The sequence below is a fragment of the Schistocerca serialis genome, chromosome 1, assembly GCF_023864345.2.
Source record: "Schistocerca serialis cubense isolate TAMUIC-IGC-003099 chromosome 1, iqSchSeri2.2, whole genome shotgun sequence".
In the NCBI taxonomy this organism is placed as follows: domain Eukaryota; kingdom Metazoa; phylum Arthropoda; class Insecta; order Orthoptera; family Acrididae; genus Schistocerca; species Schistocerca serialis.
In genome coordinates, this window is record NC_064638.1 from 1,270,582,935 (window position 1) to 1,270,604,208 (window position 21,274).

The 21,274-nt window shown below is 43.9% G+C and overlaps 1 protein-coding gene across 4 annotated transcripts in view; it reads right to left on the bottom strand.

Moving 5' to 3' along the window:
* Positions 1-4,713: 4,713 nt before the first annotated feature.
* The window catches only part of LOC126419484 (paired box protein Pax-5-like), a 264,283-nt gene continuing 247,722 nt past the window's right edge, over positions 4,714-21,274 (bottom strand). The window contains exons 7-9 of one of the 4 annotated variants that reach the window (XM_050086676.1): positions 18,189-18,284; positions 8,914-9,030; positions 4,714-5,924 (exon numbers count right to left, since the gene is read on the bottom strand). In XM_050086676.1, coding sequence (XP_049942633.1) covers positions 5,611-5,924; positions 8,914-9,030; positions 18,189-18,284 — 527 coding nt within the window. In that variant the 3' untranslated portion in view covers positions 4,714-5,610. Of the gene's footprint in view, positions 5,925-8,902; positions 9,031-18,188; positions 18,285-21,274 lie in introns of all 4 variants that reach the window. The other 3 variants (XM_050086691.1, XM_050086697.1, XM_050086684.1) reach the window with 3 other exon arrangements.

A 21,274-nucleotide genomic window follows, 5' to 3' on the forward strand; every position in this document is an offset into this window, starting at 1 on the left:
AAACATTTAGATTTATCAATGAAAGCATTCTACAACTACATCGATACTCCGCAAGGCACCGTATGGTGCGTGGCAGAGGGTACCCTATACCACTACTTGTCATTTCCTTTCCTGTTCCCCTCGCAAACAGAACGAGGGAAAAACGACCGCCTATATGCCTCCATATGAGCCCTGATTTCTCTTATCTTTTTAGACCTTATGGACAATGTGCGAGGGTGAGTCAAATGAAAACCTTAAATATTTTTTAAATGTTATTTATTATGCAGAAGTGGTACAAAACTGTATCACTTTTCAACATAATCTCCCCCACGCTCAATGCAAGTCCTCCAGCGCTTATAAAGTCCATAAATTCCTTAAGAAAAAAATTCTTTTGGTAGTCCGCGCAACCACTCATGCACTGCGTGGCATACCTCTTCATCAGAACGGAACTTCTTTCCTTCCATTGCATCTTTCAGTGGTCCAAACATGTGGAAATCACTTGGTGATGAGGAATGGCGCCATTTCTTGCTCTCTTCGTTTCCGGTTGGTGGAAGTGAACACAGATTTCGTCCCCAGTAACGGTTCTTGCAAGGAAGCCATCACCTTCTCGTTCAAAGCGCCGAAGAAGTTCTTCACAAGCATCAACACGTCGTTCTCTCATTTCAGGAGTCAGTTGCCATGGCACCCATCTTGTAGACACTTTGTGAAACTGGAGCACATCATGCACAATGTGGTGCGCTCACCCATGACTAATCTGTAAACATGCTGCAATGTCATTCAGTGTCACTCGGCGCTTTTCCTTCACTATGGCTTCTACTGCTGCAATGTTCTGTGGAGTCACAACTCGTTGTGCCTGACCAGGACGAGGAGCATGTTCCACGGAAGTCACACCATTTGCGAACTTCCTACTCCATTCGTAGACTTGCTGCTGTGACAAACATGCATCACTATACTGAACCTTCATTCGTCGATGAATTTCAATAGGTTTCGCACCTTCACTACGCAAAAACCGAATAACAGACCGCAGTTCTTCCCTGGTGCAAGTCGCAAGTGGGGCGGCCATCTTTATACTGATACAGTGACGCCATGTGTGCATCTGCACTATGCTACCGCCTACAGGCCATTCTGCACGCCGTTTGTAGCACGCTTACCAACTTACAGGATAACGGTGCGAAATTTCGATTTGTTATTACAAATTAAGGTTTTCATTTGACTCAGCCTCGTATGTACACTATGTGATCCAAAGTATCTGGACACCTGGCTGAAAATGACTTACATGTTCGTGGCGCCCTCCATCGGTAATTCTGAAATTCAATATGGTGCTGGCCCACCCTTAGTCTTCATGAGAGCTTCCACTCTCGCAGGCATACGCTCTATCAGATGCTGGAAGGCTTCTTGGGAAATGGCAGCCCATTCTTCACGGAGTGCTGCACTGAGGAGAGGTATCGATGGCGGTCGGTGAGGCCTAGCACGAAGTCGGCGTTCCAAAACATCCCAAAGGTGTTCTATAGGATTCAGGTCAGGACTCTGTGCACACTAGTCGATTACAGGGATGTTATTGTCGTGTAACCACTCCGCCACGGGCTGTACATTATGAACAGTTGCTCGATCGTGTTGAAAGATGCAATCGCCGTCCCCGAATTGCCCTACAACAGTGGGAAGCAAGAATGTGTTTAAAACTTCAATGTAGGCCTGTGCCGTGTTAGTGCCACGCAAAACAACAAACATAAAAAACACGACCACACCATAACACCGCCTCTGATTTTACTGTTGACACTATACACGCTGGCAGATGACGTTCACCGGACACTCGCCATATCCACACCCTGCCATCGTATCGCCACATTGTGTACCGTGATTCGTCACTCCACACAAAGTTTTGCCACTGTTCAGTCGTCCAATATTTACGGTCCTTACACGAAGCAAGGCGTTGTTTGGCATTTACCGGCGTGATGTGTGGCTTAAAGCAGCCGCTCGTCCATGATATCCAATTTTTCTCACCTCCCGCCTAACTGTCATAGTACTTACAGTGGATCCTGATGCAGTTTGGAATTCCTGTGAAATGGTCTGAATAGATGTCTGCATATTACCCATTATGACATTCTTCAGCTGTCGGTTGTTTCTGCCAGTCAACAGTCGAGGTCGGCCTGTATGCTTTTGTACTGTACGTGTCTCTTCAGGTCTCCACTTCACTATCACATCAGAAAGGAAATCTCGCGTACAGACGTATAACACAGATAACACCCAGTCACCTGTCTCACAATCTCAAATGACTACTGAGGTCGCTGATATGGAGTACCTGGCAGTAGGTGGCAGCACAATGCGCCCACTTTGAAAAACGTTTGTTTTTGGGATATCCGGATGCTCTTGATCGCATGAGTGTATGAGGTACTAAAATCATTTGACAGTCAGCTTGTAATGCCGTTTCTCTAAATTTTCTCTACAGTGTTTCTTGAAAAGAATGTCGCCCTTCCTCCAGGGATTTCCATTTGAGTTTACGAAGCATCTCCGAAACACATGTTGTTCAGACCTACTGGTAACAATCAAGCATTCCGCCTCTGAGTTGCTTCGATGTCTCCCTTCAATCCGACGTGGTAAAGATCCCAAACACTGGAGCAGTCCCCAAGAATAGGTCGCACCATCGTCCTACATTCAGTCTTATTTACAGGTGAACCACGCTTTCCTAACATTCTCCCAATAAACCAAAGTCGACCATTCTTCTTCCCTAACACAGTTCTCACATGCACATTCCATCTCATACTGCTTTGTAACGTTACGCCCAGGTATTCAAACGACTTAACTGTGTCAAGCAAATCGCTAGTAATGCGGTATCTGGACATTACAGGTTTGTTCTTCCTACTCGTCCGAATTGACTTACATTTTTCCACATTTAATACTAGCTGCCACTCAACACGCCAACTAGAAAGTTTGTTACGTTGTCTTGTATCTTCCTACAGTCACTCAACTTCGACCCCTTACCATACACCACAGCATCGTAAGCAAACAACCACAGATTGCTGCCCACCATGTCCACCAAATCATTTATGTGTACAGAGAACAAAAGCGGTCCTAGGACACTTTTCTGGGACATTCCTGACGATACCCTTGTCTATGATGAACGACTGTGATAGCATATACTACTACTGCTAATATCGTTAACAGACATGATCAGAGAAACAGCTAAAAGGGAACAGATATGTCTCGCTAAACTAGTAAACAAAACATAAAAAAACGTGCGGCTAAGATGGAAACATTAAATTGTGTAGAAACCTAATAAAACTGTGACAAAACACAGCTGACTTGTGTAACCTCACCTTCAGCAATATGCGCTTACACCTGCAGTGTAGCCAACTGAATAGGTTTGACTGCTAGATGACACTTCCTGAATGTTCAGTTTTCAATTGGTTTTTTTTACAAAAACACTGATGCTGGTATTAAAATCTCCATAACGGATTGTAGGATAAGGTAATAATACAATAAAAGTTGAGTTTGAACAATTCTACAAATTTTACGCAATGGGACTCTACACTTCCATGTGATTATGTCAGACTTCATTAGTATATTAGTGTCTTTTGTACACTATGTAACAGTTCAAACTCAAAACATCAACTCACGCGAGATACTGGTATATCAATAGTTGAATGGTACATGCAGAAAACACATTAATATGAAAATGAGTGGAACAAGCAATTTAGGGAGAAACTTCTTTATTTCTTTACAATAACTGTACGCTATGTAACCTAGTCTAAATGATACCAGATAAAGTGACTGATGCTCTTAGGAATTGGGAAGATGGGAGCAGGAAATTTTTGGAAACGAAGATCAACCGATCGTCGAGGAATATGAAAGGGGCAAAAGGAACTATCGCAATCTTAAAACATAATAACAATTCAATTAAGATTTTTCTCTTTCTCAGATATATAAAAATTAATTTTAAAGATATAGGTCACAATCTTAGTTTTTTATCAATAAAAATTTACTCGCATATTATGTGCAAGGGAATATTGCTAACATCTCTTTGGTAAAAATGAAAAATAAAATATTACACTTTGTTTTACTTATTAAGAAAATAAGCAATAAATAATGTATACATAGAGGCGTGTGTAAGAACCACTTGTCTTGCAGGCGCAACTGTATCTTGGGACAGACACTCTGACTAGGGATGTTAATTGCTTCAGTTTTTACTCAATGAAAGCCTAGTAAAAGTGTTTCTTTTGTCATTCCGCAACACTTCATGCATAACAGTTTTTACACTTAGCCTATTTTTGTTTGCTCAAATTAAAAACAAAAAATGTTGATAATTGCACGAACTTGCATCTCCACCTGCAAGGACCTTCTCAGTATACGTTTAGGGGCCTTAATTTTAATGTTATAATGATTCAGAAACCATTGAGTACCTGCTATGTACTATAATAGTTCAAAAAATACATCCTTAGAGGACATAAGTAAGTACTTGCAGGCAGTAGACTGTGTTCTGGTTTCATTTAACATTACTACAAAATTTTTGTAACATACATTTCTTGTGGGAGGAAAACTGAAATTTGTTGTTGATTCTCATTAATTTTTGCTCTTTCCTGTTGGAAGTAAGGTGATTACGATGGTTGCAGTTCTGTTATCACGATGAGCTCTACTGTCAAAATTTCTCAGCCCACAAATCAAACTAATTTCAAGAATTTTTCTTTGGTGTCCTACCTCCTGGGCTGTTTACATGTACCGGATTGTGTTTTTTCCCTGAAGTACCTCATACTGTGTTTAAACGAGAAGCTGCTGAGCTAATGAAGGTGGCTATTCTTTTTTTTTTCAGAAACATTTACCTAGAGGTTCTTCCAGGTGGGATGCAAGTAGGCCTTAACGACACAATTAAGGATTACTGTTTGTGCAAGTGCGAGATTTGTGAGGAATATTTATATATTATATAAAAAAGAAACATTCGTTAATATGTACATATAATGATATGGAAAAGAGGATTATGATGATAAGGGATATGATAAATCAAGTCTTTGGCTGTTCTGTATACAAAAAATAAAAATCATCTAACTTTCCTTTTAATATTTATATATGTATAAGATGGTCGCATAATTTTACTTCCGGTTGTATATAGGTATAGCTTCGTGGCCGTAGTCTTCACATCGACAGTGTATCCCAGTGGTGTACTCCACAGACACGAAAGGTCGCAGTTCAGAGTGTAACTGCCGTGCAGTCACCAAAGGTCCTATGCCTCCACACTCCGAACACCGACATCGTGGTAGCAGTGGGACGTACGTACAGCACCAGGCGACTCTCTCTTCCTCTCGTGCTGACTAGTCGTCCAGTAGTCAGCAAGTGCCGAGACAGCCTTTTCTCGCGTTCGGTAGAAAGACCGCAGCAGATGAGATCAGTGGCGCAGTCCGGTAGCGCGCAGAGTACGGGGCACTGTGGCAGGTGGTGGGGGAGACTGGTACGAGACCGTCAGCGGTGACGGTGACCGTGATGACGTGGGTCCTCCAGAAGCAGTGTGAGATCAGCGATCGGCCTCTGATGGACTAAGGCTCTGCAGTGTGAGGTCAGAGGCAGGGCGTCAGGCCCCGGGAGGTGGAGACCCCGCCTGGCGCTGGTGAGAGGCTCAGACCAGACCGGCTGGGAGTTCCCGCCTCAGCCCAGCAGGAGGTCCAGCCCCTGGGCCCTGGAGCAGGCGGCGCTGGCGCTGCCTGTGGGAGAGGCCGCGCTGGCGCCAGAGCTGGCCCTTGTGGCCGCCAGCGGCGACCGCGATTCGGAGTGGGCGCAGCTGGCGCGGCCCGCGGCCAGCAGGTGCGCCTGCAGCTGCAGCTGCGGAGGCTCGCAGCCGCCCCCGCCGCCCCCGCAGCCTCCACTGCCGCCCCCGCTGCCACTGCTGCTGCTGCTGCTGCAGCTGCTGCTGGTGCTGCCGGCTCCGCCGCAGCCACCGTACGGATAGTAGGGAGCGCCTGCTGTGGAAAGCACACACTGTCTCAGACACAGGTACCTACTGGCTTATTTTAGAACACGCCTAAGTTTATAACGAACTACAAACGGAAGCCTACGATGATGCAATATACAGAGGTGGGTTTCGCCTTTTGAAACACAGCTGTAATATTATTAGCACTGGATATTAGAAACGTATACTGTTTTTATATCGTCTCAAGTAAATGAGAAAAATCACACTGAAATTTTCACGTTGATTTGCTGTTTGTACAGGGAACAACACCTGTAAGCCTTGTAAGACTGTCTTTCGCTGAACATGTTACCAGAACTGGAGGGGAACCGTGCTAATAAAGCCATAACAGTGTGCTAGGAATGTGTTATTCAAGATGTCCTTGTTAGGGCTGAGGTCAGGTGACATCAGATGCTGCACTAGAAGTTTGCACCCATCAGGTGCACAACTAGTCATCATAATAAATTTCACGTGTGACACGGTTGTACATGCATTGGAGATCGTTCAAAGCTATAAAACGGTTCGTTCTCAAACAAAGAGGACACACATTGCAACCTTAGTAGGCAAGGAATTCTGATTCGTCTTGTCCCAAGGAATTATTCCACAATCTGAAAATAGCCAAAACCCTCCCCTGTCTTAGAAAGTAATTTCTGCCGCCTCGTGTTTGCTACGACTGCATCTTTCCAACGACTCCCCAGAAACACGTCTTCCATTCTCGGAGAATCCAGCGGCCATGGCCTCAGCTCTCCGCGACCTGCAGTTAGCAGAGGCCTCCTCTGGGGCCGTGGTTCCTCTATCCGACAGCTGCCGCTCTCGCCCTGGCTGGCTTATCTACTCACTGGCTACAGAGTTGGATCGAAGCGTCGGTTTTATCAACACCACTTTCGAAACATTTCTGCCACAATATTGTTGCCTACAAATTTATTAACTGTAGATCAAATCATGTGGCAATGAAAGCTGTACTTGTTCAGGATTAAAGCCTATACGTCCACTCAGTTGCAGGAGAACAGTGTTTTTAAAATACTTTGTCATCGTGTCATGTATGATAGTATTCTTTATCTTAAGTGCCAAAACAGGAAAAGATATGTGCATACACTTTGGACTAGTGACTGCCTCAGAACGGTGATACCCTACTACACCATAACGAAAAAAGAAGAAGGACATTTTTAATATTGAAGATGAAGAGCTTAAGGGGGGTAGGACGTCAAACGGGCCGACTTGGAGCAGGAGAGGCACCACAGGACATTTTAATTTCCACTGTCTATACCTTTACAAATAAATTCATAAAACTTTAACAGCATGAGCAGGAAGGATTCAGGATTCATACTCATAGCAGTGGAAGCTCAAAAACGTAACAAAACACTTTTTTTTTACATGTGAAATTTCATCATTTTTTCACTTATTACTGGCTGCATTTGTTGCTATAGGTACACTTTTCTTCTTAAGTAAGAGAGATTCTTCGATGACTTTTGCACAGCACACAAACCATAGTTACAGGCGTAATAAACTCTAGAATTTATTTAATTTATGAAAAAATTAATGAACTGTTACATTTTAAACTTCATGTTTAGAAAAAATTCAAGTTTTATAGTTAATTATCTCAATTTTTTCCACAGTTTTTTAATAGTTTAGTAAAATTCTAGAGTTTCATACACCTATAACTACTGTTTGTATGCTATGAAAAATTCATCGAAGAATCTCTCTTACTTAGGAAGAAAAGTGTACCTATAGCAACAAATGCAGCCAGTAATAAGTGAAAAAACGATGAAATTTCACATGTAAAAAAAAGGTATTTTGCTACGTTTTTGAACTTCCACTGCGATGAGTGAGAGTCCTCAATCCTTACTGGTCATGGTGACAAAGTTTTATGAATTTATTTGTAAAAGTATAGACAGTAGAAATTAAAATGTCCTGTGCTGACTCTCCTCCTCCAAGTCGGCCCGTTTGACGTCCTACCCCCCTTAAAGTAACCTAAACGTAGTAGTAGTTATAACATAAAGCAAACACAGGCAGTTCGTTGGCCGACCGAACTCCAGCATCCACGTGAATTCACGCAGGAATTTTCATCCGACATAGATTCACTGAACAACGAGTAAAATAAACAGAAGAAGTTTACGGGAAGAGAGGAAGTGTCTACAATAATTCTGAGAAGCTTTGGAATATAGATTATAATGGCTACAGATGATATCAGTCATTTCAGGAAACGAAACTTTTGCCACAAAATGTTCGATCCAGCCCTAACACGACAAAAGTACCAAGTGACATAGATCGTTCAATGCACGCGATTTCCTGTGCTGTGGTTGCAGTATGAGTAAATAAACGTGTAAGTGTCGCATTTCAGCTCCATAGGTTCTGTATTCAAATCTTATTCGGTCCAAGAATGTTTCTCTGTCATTTTTCTCTTCTTTCACCTTTGTATCGTATATGTAAAAATTGTTATGGTTAAATGTAATTTGGAGTCCTCCTTGAGCTACAAGTACAGGTTTCCCTGTAACTGGCTGGATAGGTGAACTGAAAGTTCGGAGGACGGCTAGGGGATGTCACTCCAATAGGATCATGCCTAACAAAGCAATGTGTGACGACTTTATGCCTCGGAAGGAGGTGAATGACGCCACTTTTAACAACTGTTCTGAATGTATTACAAATGTGTCTACTGTTATTTTCGTTTTCGTTATAAGACTAACGTAAACCTGAAATTTTCTCACTTTGGCTTATAGCGTGTGAGTCAACATTTCTGGACCTATTTTTTCTACCATCCCTGCAAGTGTGCATCATCTTCATGACGGAAACACCACGCATATTACCAGACCAGATGAAAGAAAGGAAGTCACATACAGTGAATGAGTCTCGTACGTGTGAAGAAGTTACCGTGAGAGAGTCGTGCTGGCAGAAAGGAGTGGTGCAGGCGAGAGTGCTGTGTGCGGAGTGCTGTGTGAGGCGCCGTCGACAAACTGAGAACCGCTGCCGCCGCTGCTGCCAGCGTGGAATACTCACTGTTTACTTACTGAGTAACCCGCCGGCGCCGTAGCCGTAGGAGCCGTACGTGGACGAGTACTGCGAGTATGGCGGCCCGTACGAGTAGTCGCTCACCGGGACGACGCCGGCGCCGCCGCCTGCGCCCACTGCCGACACAAAACACACAGGCTTCCGTCAGGCGACACACCGGGACTGGGGCTCCGCGGGGCTGCGTTCTGGGACCTGCACTACTTACTGCCCGCATCAACTAGCTCATTAAGCCCAGTTACCAGCAACTTGTTTATCCAAATCTTACATTACACAACTATAATAAGGAAATTGGCACATAAAATAAAAACACACTTTGTTTATTTACATGTTTTAAGCGCATAAACACACTATGAAATATTTTGCAAATTCACTGTAATATTGTTAAATACACAATATTGTAACATATAACATTTCTAATGTCCCCTCCAGGTGCAAGACTAAATAAATTTTTGAGTGAACCCATTCTTGAGGAAGCAACATACAATTGCTTGTGGAAGAAATATGGCGAACTCAGACCCACTTTACGGTACGTAATACACTGCCACTGTGATTCACTGATCGTGAAGGAGAAAGCACGTTTAATTGGACACTGCAATCTCATAAGGAGGTAACGAGTTACACGCAGCCTGCCTGTCACCAATTATGTGTATCCTACCTCTCATAGAATTGTTATTATTATTATCATTATTACTGTTATTATTAGACAGTAGACACTATGCGATAGGAGTTTTGTTGAGTTTCCTCCAGGTATGCCACAGCTATGCTTACATGTCACCCCCTTCCTTCCTAATTGCACTGTTCCGGGTACTAGGCATTTGTTATCCCATTAAATATATTTTTCCATATAGCGAGTCATATATTTGCTACGAACGGTGGAGATTGCTCCACGCGTTCCAGACCTTTTCTGGAAAACAAACACACACACACACACACACACACACACACACACACACACACACACACACACAGTCTCCTCGATAACAGGACTTTCTCGTTATTCCTTGAGCCTTGATTCAAGCTTTCAATGTCGCTGATATTGCTATGCATTTCTTCCGAACACCACATATTTTCATTTGTCAAAACATACTCATTTTATTTCAGTCCAGCGCCTCTCAGTAGGGTCACTGATAGCGTCTCACGTCACTGTATCTACAATGATTTGATGGGCAACGACCCACTCATTTCATTTCACTGCATTTAATTAAATGAATATATACATTCGTTGTGGCAGGGTAAGCCACGGATATTCATCAGATTAGTTCCCAATATGCTCCGATTCCCTGACACCCCGTGGGAGAACCTTTGGTTGCAGTGCAGTCCCCAAAAATCACAGGTGGAAATATAAGTCACGACGAGAGTTGGCGTCGGGCCCCGAGCCCGCTGAGACAGCGTAAGAGATTAGTGACAACTCGCGAAATGCAGAAATCCTCGTTTGAATCCCAATCGAGCACAAATTTTCAGCTGCCACGACGTACTGGAAGAGTCGACTGGGCAGGGACGACGAGCACAGAGCTACGAGCAACATGACTGTGGGCAGTCACCAGGTGAGTGCGTGAAAGTGAGTGCCTTGCCTGCGGAGTAGTGCGCGAAGCCCGGCAGGACGGCAGCGTAGGGCAGCGGCGGGGGCGGCGCGTGGTGCGCGTGGGCGGCGGCGGCGTGCGCGTGGGCGGCGCCGGCCGGCTGCAGCACCGTCAGGCCCGGCGACGCGGGCGGCGGGTCGGCGGGCAGCGACAGTGGCAGCCCGGGAGACGAACCCGCGCCCACCGGCTCGGAGCCCGCGCTCGCGCTCGCGCTGGAGCCGCCCCCGGGGCCCGGCGACGGGTACGAGCCCCCGCCTCCGCCTCCGCCTCCGCCTCCGCTCTCTGCGCCGCAGAGGACACGCGGTGAGCGGCCGTCCGCCGTCCCAGCGCCCCGCCGCGCCGCTACCAGCCGCCGCCTCCCTAGCCGCCCTACAGTCCTCTACACATCCTCCGTCTCACACGACGAGCCAGCGAGTGATCCACACACAGTCTACAACCGTAGCAGAATACTGTATCTGACGTCTACTTTTGTGGTCTTCAGTCCGAACAATGATTTGTTGCAACTGTGCACGCTTGTCTACGAGGCGCAAACTAAATTAATCATTCTCTCGCAACTCAGGATGTGTCCTACCAACCTGTCCCTTATTTTTATTTTAGTTGTGTCATAAAGCTGTTTTCTGTCCAACTCGATTCGCTAGTTAACCAACATATTCATCGGATCTTCTTAAATTCATATTTGTTTTTGTTTACTATTGCCAAATCAAAAAATATATCCTCCTTACTTTTGCCATCCTCATTCATCTTTTGCCCAAATAGCAAAACTGGTGCACTATTTGCAATGTATGTTTGAATCATGCAATCACTCAGCATCACCCGAATTAAGTCGACTTCGTGCCATTATCCTTCTCTTACATTTGTTGATGCACATACTTTAACCTGTTTTCAAGACACTATATATTCCGTTCAAACTGATCCATCAATTCCTTCGCCTCTCTGACAGACCTGCGATATCAGCAGCAGATCTTAATTTTTATTTCTTCTCCCTGATCTAAAATTCATTTTTCAATTTCCTACTTAATATTTTTTATCGCTCGCACAATGTACATATTGAATAACGTGGGATAGGCTACAAACCTGTCTCATTCTCTTCTCAATGACTGCCTCCCTTTCATGTTATTCGACTTATTAGTGCAGCCTGCTTTCACTCCTTGTATGGATGACGGTGTGAATACTGGTTAGTTTACACGGAGGGTTTACTACCAACAGCCTGGACGACGGTTCACTCGTTAGGTCGCTGTGTATCTACCGACTTATTTGGATGTAAGTATAAATCTATCCGAGACATTCGTGAATTTTAATAGAAACAAACCGATTACGTCTGACAAAATCGGGTGTTGTATGACGGGAAAGGGAAGAAATAGTGAATAGTTCCTATCGTATAACTACCATCAAAAGTTCGTGTGTGTGTGTGTGTGTGTGTGTGTGTGTGTGTGTGTGTGTGTGTGTGAGAGAGAGAGAGAGAGAGAGAGAGAGAGAGAGAGAGAGAGAGGTGGGAGGAAGAGAGGAAAAATTCAGAGACACAGTCAAAGTTTTAGTAACAAGCCCTTGAAAGGTCATAATCCAGAACACCTTTTCCTTATGGCTGTGATGGCAATTTGGCAGCTGCGCAACACTGCACTTACTTGGAAATCACTGAACAGCACTATTCCTCCAGGATTAGCAACAGATAGAGCGAAGTGACAAGAGACGAAGAGCTTCGTTTTCTGTTTTCTTCTCCTCCAAGTTCTCCACACATACAGAAGTAAAAGGTTGTGGCGCCAAGAAGGATTTGCTGACACTAACTAAAGTGAAAGCTTACCGCAAAGAAGAAGAAGTTAACTAAAACTTATAGGAGGACAACGACCAATTTTGCAAAGAATATTTTACCGCACCTTTGTCATTTAAATAAGATTAAATGTTGGAAGCATTGGTAGGGCCCAAGAGGAAACACGATTCGGCACAGCCAATTTTGTCGTTGACTACGTCACGTCAGGTCATCGCTGGTTTCGGCGGAGTTTATAGTGCAACAGTTTTCTGGTGAACATGAAGATACTGATTTATTGATTACACTGTATGGAGGTTGCGATGAATTTCTAAATGTTTAAGAAACTATCACCTCGTTGACACACTCGATATCCTTTCTATTGAAACATATGTGACAGCCAGTAAGGAGATACAGCATGCTTATCACAATTTGATGCCACATTTTAAATGTAGCTCAAATCAAATAAATAGTGCAGTCATGGAAGAACAAGTATCTGACAAAAAGTATCTATTGCGAGCGACGAACTGATCGTAAAGTTATTCTACGAAAGAAACCGTAGAATATTTATATGAGACCCCTTCACAAAATCGGAAAAACAAAAATTAGTCCCATCTCATAAGAGTAAGATTAGTGGCACTAGTGATGATACTCAGAAGTATTCAGAAGTGTCGAATGAAATTAATTAAGTACTCTATGCTCAAATACCCAGAGATATCTTTTAAAACAATAAAGTAAGCAGATGAACAAGCGTTTATTAGTGACTGGAAGTGTCAATGAAGAACGTGAGGCACACAGAAGGTTGATTTTGAAGGGGAAAAATATGATTTTGAGAGATACTGTACTTGCAATGTAAGACTTGAGTTCGTGAGTATTCCTTAGAACAGGTGCACTTAAAGCACCGAGATCGTTTTTTGCTTATGCTTTTACGTTTACAACTTTACAACTGAGATCAATAAGGCAGAAAATTTGTAAGCAATCGACCTGCACTTAATACCACAAATACATTTTGTTTGCTCGGGATGAGAGTCCAGAGCAATATTTAATTAAAGCCAAACATGCAATATCTACCTAGGTACGCACGGCCATGCTGAGGGAAAATAAAAAATTACATGCAGGGCACTGGTTTAATAAGAAGAATAGATCAAGTGATGTAAAGAGAAATTTAAGCGATAGTTTCCTGACGTGGGTTATCGACTCGTACTGAGATAACCTAGGAGGCCCACAAAATAAATGCAGCTAATATCAGCGCCCATAGTTAGTCTGTATGCTGCACCACAATGTATTAAAGCTACTCGTTTTAAAGCAATGACTGAGTTTCTGTCCAGATGGTTATCAGTCGGACTCTAGAGAAACTTAACCTGCGGCGCAGTCGGGTTGTGACTAAGCGTTAATTGCAATGGCGGCTGGTAGCGGACGGCACAAGGCATACACACACAATAACACAGAGCACAAGTAACACAAAAAACACAAGCATTGGTAGGATACACAAGCCTGCGAAAAGTACTACAAAACAAATCTGTTAATTCACATAGATCATTAACAAATAAGTAAAAGTATCAATTTGAATTTACTTACTTGTTGCACTGGTCAGCTGTTTCGTCCGAAGCTTCTGCAGATAAGGTGTGAAAATGTGAAGGACGAACACGAGTGTTATACTCTATACCACAACTGTGGAATCTCGAAGAGAGAAATTTTGTTTCTTGGTATAAAAGGGGAGGATGGGAGGATAACTGGAGAGGAAACACAAAAGAAAGGAATCAAAAAGTGCACTACGTGTGAGAAGTGACAAACAGTTCTACGGTGTGAAGGGCTTCCTCTACCCTACTCCTCCATAACAATGGAGTGAAGCGTTCGCCAATAAAATCATTCAATATGACAATCGTTAATAATAAAAAGCGTGGTCAAAACATGAGAAAAGTTGTTAAAGTGCTTTATTGTTGTAAAGCATCTGGCCTCCTACAGCCGATATTATTTTATTTCATATTTTCAGGAATCGATTATCTATACCACTTAACGACTGTTAACAGCACTGCTCCAGTGTTTATTTTAAAACATTCAGAAATACTCGGTACGTAATACTTTCTTGTTGATTTAATAACGAGACTTCTGCACACGTAATTTGTGGAAAACTGTTCTCCTGCATTTGTCCTCGAGTATCGATATGAGCGACCTCGAAGCGCGCAGAGTTGGAATGAAAGGGAAAGCAAAGAGTCACTGCAGGATATTTTTTTTTATGGAGAAAACAGTGCCTGAGTTACATTTCACATTCACATTCACATTCAATGCCTCCCTCAGTGGTTTCATGTGGGAAGTAGGAAAGGGCTTCACAAAAGTCTGCAACAAGACAGAGTTTAGTATCCTGGATGGCACAAGAACCAAAGGAAAGTCTACGTTATTAACCAGAAGAAACTTCAGGTGAATCCATTACCTCATCACAGCAGGTCTGAAGACGGATAAATTGTGGCAAAGTTGGAAGCATTTCTGAAACGGCAAATTGTCGTGAATTCAACGCTACGTTTTCAAAATTGTTTTCGTCACATCTGAGTTTACATTCCGTAACTACATATTATTGAACTTTACACAACCGCATTTTGAATATTCGAAATATTACTAAACTGCGAACTAAACATGTAACACCTATTTATGTCCATGTTACCAGCAGAAAACGAATCTGAATGTCGCTTCTGTCTTACTGCGGCCTTCTGTCCGAAGGTTTGATGCAGTTCTCACGCCAGTCTGTTCAATACGAGTCTCTTACACAACCACTGGAAGATACACCCATTTCAAGCAGCTTAGTGTAGCCAAGCCTTGGTGTCACTCTACAATTTTTACACCCCATTCTTCCCTACATCACAAAATTAACTACTACGTGATGACACAAATGTGTCTTTTCGAGAAATACTATTGAGAAAATTTAGACAACCGGCATTCGAAGCTGACTGCCGAACGATTCTACTGCCGCTAACATACATTGCACATAAGGGCACGAAGATAAGATACAGGAAACTAGGCTCATAGGGAGGCATATAGACGACCGTTTTCCCTCGGTCTGTTTGCGAATGGAACAGGAAAGGAAATGATCATTAATGGTACAGAGTATCCTCCGCCACGCGCCGTACAGTGACTTGCGGAGTATCGATGTAGATGTAGAGGTTCAGTCAACCAATCACTTCAGAAGTTTTTTTAGTCGTGTTGTACCTTAAGCTCATTTCTCCCCAATAAGATGCAGTACAAGTTGGTTAGTTATTCGATCTACGCATCTAATTTTCAGCGTTCTTCTGGAACACCAAGTTCCACAAGGTTCTAGTCTCCTCTTCCCTGCGTTGTTTATCGTCAAATATTTTGCTGGCCACTACTGCTAAGATTCCCAAATAGTAATCTATCTTACTCAGCATCGCCTCATTTTATTCGACTATACTGCATTACCCTTGTTTTAATTTTCTTGTTGTTCACCTTATTGTCTCTTTTGAAGACATTACCCATTCCGTGCAACTGATCTTCCAAGTCTTTTGCCATCTCTCACATCTGTCATCAGCTCGACTCAAATTTGTTACTTAGTCTCTCTGAACTTTAATTCCCTTTAAAGATTTCTTCTTGGTTCCTTTCGCTCCTTGCTCAATTTACATATTTTTTTAACATGGAGAATAGACTAAAATCCTGTCTCAGTTCCTCTCGTGTCCTTCGGCTCTTATAGCTGCAGTCTGGTATCTGTACAAGTTGAAGATAACCTTTCGCTCCTCTCTTTAACGCCAATAACTTCAGAATCTGAAAAAATGTGTTCCGATCAGAATTGTTAACAACTTTTTCTAAATTTGCAAATACAACAAAAAATACGAGAATCAAACCGTCGGCGTGGACTAGGCAAATCACTCGCGACAGGCAGGCTAATAGATACAGCGGCCTGGAGGTGAGCCGATGCGGCGTTCGGAACGCGCCTTCAAAAAAAGCCTCCGGGAGGGATGACAGCGCCGGATTGGTTTTCCGTGTTTTAATTCAGTTACGGAGCGCGAATGCGAGCGGAATAGAATTAGGCCGGACGACGGCGGCCAATCGCGGCGCCGCTGAATTTTTCAGCAGACAAACAATTTTTCGAGTGCGTTCTGGCCGTTCTCCGCGCGCGCTGCTCTTCGGGAAACTCCAGTTAGGCGATAAATAATGGAATTACTTAACGAGCAGGCACAAAGGGAACAGGGCAGCACATGAAACATGCACAGATCAAAAGGAATAAAAGTGCTGAATATTTCAGGCGGAGGACCGGGCATATGGAACGGCAATTGTTGGCCGCTTAACAAAACATGGCGGCCGAGCCGTGTATCTGCGAAACCGAATAAATCTGGCCGCCGGCGACTACATATATATCTGGCAGGAAATACGGGCGCGCGTATATATATCATGCAAATACGGCGCGCGCGCTAGAGAGAGAGGCTGGAAAACGCGGCGAGTGGCGCGGCTGGAGGGGGTGAATTTACATGCGACGGCGAATGGCGGCTTTTTGAGGCGGCGTGTGGGGCGGGTTATGGACGTGGCCGGCCACATATTGGGGCGGAGATGGACGGCGGCTCGGCGGACGTCCGGCGCGCTGCCGGCAGGAAGAAGGCGCACAATGCGGCCGTCCGCCCCGGCCCGGCCGGCTCTGGCGGGCGCTGCCGCCGCTCGCTGCCCGCCGCAGCCCGTTTTAATTCGTGCCACGCGCGGTTGCCTACCACCCAGGGGCCCGCGCGTACGCGGGTACCAAAGCCGATCCACTTTCAGCTCTTTTACTCGTACATACGAAACTGGCTCTCCTTACTGTACACGTAAAGAAATGGTTTTTAAGGGAATATGGGTCAGCTGTCTTCTGACTTGTTTGATGAGGCTTGACACGATTTACACTCCTGTGATAATTTCTTTATTTCAACGTACCACACAAACCGAGTTCCTCACTTATTTGTAGGATATATTCAATTTTCTGACTTTCCTTGCAATTTTTGCCATCAACGACTGTCTCTAACAACACAAATATTTCCAGGGGTTTTGAAACATGTCCTGCCACCCAGCCTTTGATTTTAGAGTAGCGTTTTCCAGAAATCACTTTTGAAAGCGATTCTGCAGCGAACCACCTGATTTTATTTTGTTATCAGTCTACTCTATTAGTCGTTCCGTGCAGTGTAGTGCTCCAGAGGCTATTGTCAAAAATTTCTATATTTAAAAAAATTATGTCCTACACTCGGTATAGCAAAGTTCGCTTGGAGAGGATGTCTCTCTTGGCTTGTGATAGTTTGCTTCTTATGTCATTCTTGTTTCGTCCGTCACGCATAATTTTGCCATCGCCATAGCTTTCACAGGGGATGCTAATGTCTTCTGTGAACCTTGTCACTGATAGCCTTTCAAATTGACTTTTAATTCTACTTCTGAATCCTTCCTTTAAACTCTTAATTGCTTCTTCGACATACAGTTTCGGCAGCAGACAGAAAGACTGCATCTCTGCCTTAAGCTCTTTTCAACCTGAACGTCTTCTCTCTTAGTCATCCATTCTTAGTAATTGCTCTTGATGTCCTTTACGACGCGACGAATAGTTCAACAGTAATGGAAGCACTTAGTCAATTTTTTTGCAGCCTTCTCGTAAAGATATAGAGGATATACTTAATGTACGAAAATATTCTTTATCGCAACTACGGTCGTAAATTTGCTCTTACTCACACACCCCACTGAGTTACAACGTTAGAACGCAATATGTCTACGTTGTTATGTGAAGTAATCGTCCTACAGTAGGCCAGTAACTGCTCATCGAATTCTGCTTTGTCCATTATTGTGATTTTGGAATGTGAAATAATAAACGTTGGAAGAGTCTTATGCAATATGAGGCTAGATTACTGTTGATGGAGTCGTGGCTGACTCACCTGTTTGGTGGGCGGCAAGTGCCGCGCCTGGTTGGTGTACACTAGCAGTTGCTACTGGCAGGCGAACTCACCTTGCTGGTACGGAGACATGGAGGGGTCGAGCACGGCGCTGGGGCACAGCTTCATCTCCTGCATCGTGATGGGCGCCAGTGGAGTGAGCGAGCCGCCTGTCGCACACACAACACGCCGGATGCACAACTACTGCCAGACAGACAGCTACCGCCAGCACACAAGCACAGCCCGTGCGCGACGCCCGCGCAGTGCACACGTCGCAGGCCTACCTGCCACCTACAGCCGTCTTCCTATTGTTCTCTTCCCGCAGCGCCTATGCCACTCAGGTACACGATCCGATTCGACTTTGATCGACAGCTGCCGTACTTATGCCCTGCTCACAATGTAGTATGTTCCCCCTTAACCTGTGTCAGCAAGCCTTTATAAGACGTGTCAGGTGTAAGGGTGCCCCAACCTGTCATTTGTGTATGCTTTTTCTGGACAAACAGCTTTCGACTTCTTTAAGATATTTATAATCTCGTTTCATTCGCACAGAGAGCGGCCAGACCCTCATGATAAAATACCAAGGCGTTTTCGGGATTTAATTAGTCACCGAGAGACCAGAATAGCAGATCTGTGTGGGAAAAATTCAGTAGGTATGACAGGAAATTGGGTAGTAAAATAAAACTGGCCCTGAGTATCTTTATGTCGTAGCTGTGGTCCCTCTAATGGCTGCCTCCCGGGAGTTTTCTACGCTCTCCACGGAAACTGGCGCTCCTGAAGCAAGCGATAAGTGCTGTTTATGCTACTTTCAAAGAAGTTGAGTGTTAAGTGGCGCAAACTTACAGACGGCGCGCCATTGGAAGCAGCACGGCACCAGCATAAAGATACCCATAATCAGTGTAGTTTTTCTTCGTAATTTCTCGTCAGACGTGAATTTGTTTCACACAGATCTGTTAGTCTGGGGGGAAGAAACCCCACGATGGTCCGATTAGGAAAAAACAGATTTCATTAATGTGGCTTGGTGATTAATCAAGTTGTGTAAGCGTACTGGTTTCTGGCTCGTTGTCCATGGTTACCATAAACCTAGGTCAGGTGAGATTACAGATATCTGTAAAGAGTCCAAAATGGTTTTGTAGTGAAAACATTCGGCGCTTCTCTTTCTGTGAGCAACCGAAGACCTGCATGACGCAATCCGGCTTATCCTCACATACTGGCCATTCGCATCTGGTGAACTACGCGAACTGGGGGAAGGCTGTTCGGCCAGACGTAACGTGAACTCGAACGCCTACGTCCTGCATTAGAGACTAATGCTTCGCTCACTTTACTGCAGCGCTCGATAGCGATTTGAAGCCACACTCTCAAACGTAAATTGGACGGTGTTCTTTCTCGACTGTGTTTGAACGAGTAGTCAACATCGAGATCATTACAGCTGGAACACTGTGCTCCAGCGGACAAGGATAGTCCTTTCCAGCAGCTACCTCGACACTTACCCCCAGTACACAAGACCTGGTGCTCGGACTGCCACGTGAACTCTAAAACCCTAGATCCTTCCTTAACGACCGAGCCCTTTTACCCGATGAAAAATGTTCTAAATGTCTCAGCAACAAAATGAAGGACTCGTACGAACGTCGCAGCACGCTAGGTATTAAGTGTAATGATTGCGATTAATGTTTTCAAAAATAATGTCGCTTTGAAATCTTCAACATCTCCATGACAGGTACCACTGCCGTTCCCTTGAGAACAAACAGTGCGAATCGCTTTAATGACGTCACACTAACTGCCTGCTCGGTTTTCCGAGAGCTCCACATAACGCGTTAATCTGTTCGTGGTTCATCTCCAAGTTTAATAAGCGGGTGCTGAGACCTTCATGTGGCTCATAGTAGCTCCAAACAAATGCATCAGGAAAGACCTACATATTATGGCGACAAGGACAAAGGCAATACACAGAAATGAAGCATCTGTGTTTATTTTCTTGCATACATTTCGTTGCAGTAATTCCGTACTCTCAGTCAAGAACACTGATTTACAGATACAGCCATGGCGCATTTCGTCATGCGTTATCAGCAAAAAATTGTCTGAGGAAATAGCCATCGACTTGTTTGTATGGCATTAAGATTCCAAAATAGAAGCTAACCAGGTAAATTCTTCGATAAATATGCCAACGTCTCAAACTCTGTGATGCACTGCGTGGGCGTCGAATAAAAAGTAAACAAATCAAATATAGTAAAATAATTATGCATTCCAGAAACAAAACTATTGCATCAGTCAGACAAAAAGAATGCCACCATGCTTACATGCAACATTTCTAATCTTCATTCACATCTATACTAAGGTGCACTAAAAAGAAGTTACCACAAAGTTTACAAATAAATTTTCAAATCAGCTATAATAAACTACGTTAAACAGAATGCATGAGTAACTAAATGTATAATGTACTTAGGTAGGAATCTGAGCGATAAGCTGAACAGTCGGTCCAGTTATGTAATACCATTGCAACTTTACAGGCTTCTTGAGGAGACACAGCAGGGAATGAAAATTGTTCTCTACATACGTATGAAAAAGTATCTGGGAATAACGTTGGTCAGTGACACAGCACGCTGAAGTAAAACACTCGTTTTCACGTAGGAAAGGTCACCTCTTGGTATGGAATGGCAGGTAGGCAGTTTGCGCTTACAAGGGGAAAGTACGGTTTCGCCTGGCGGCCATTACGTGAGCAGCTATTACTGCAAAACTACAGAATGTTCCGCTCTTTATGTGTAGTAGGACTCGTAAATGCGACATGATGTATTCTTTGACAATTACTCTCTCTCTACAACAGAGACGAGCGTGAGATGGTACAAACAAAGGGCTAATATACTAGACGAACGATAAACAAGTTAGAAACCGGTGAAAATGAATTACACTGCCCAGTATACACTAAGCTAAACATTTGGTTTACGTGTGCTTATTCAACTTCAAAATTCTAAATTCGTGCAGGAACCCAAATCGCTGCGGCGTAGACATTACCTGTATTACTAAACAACTAACCTGCTTCATGCTTCATCGGCCTCAGTTGTGAGTTGCCTATCAAACGGCTTCCAAGGCCAACAAATATTTGATAATCGATATTTCAGAGTAATTACTGCCGGAATCACAATTCAAAACGCTGCCATAGTCCATTCAT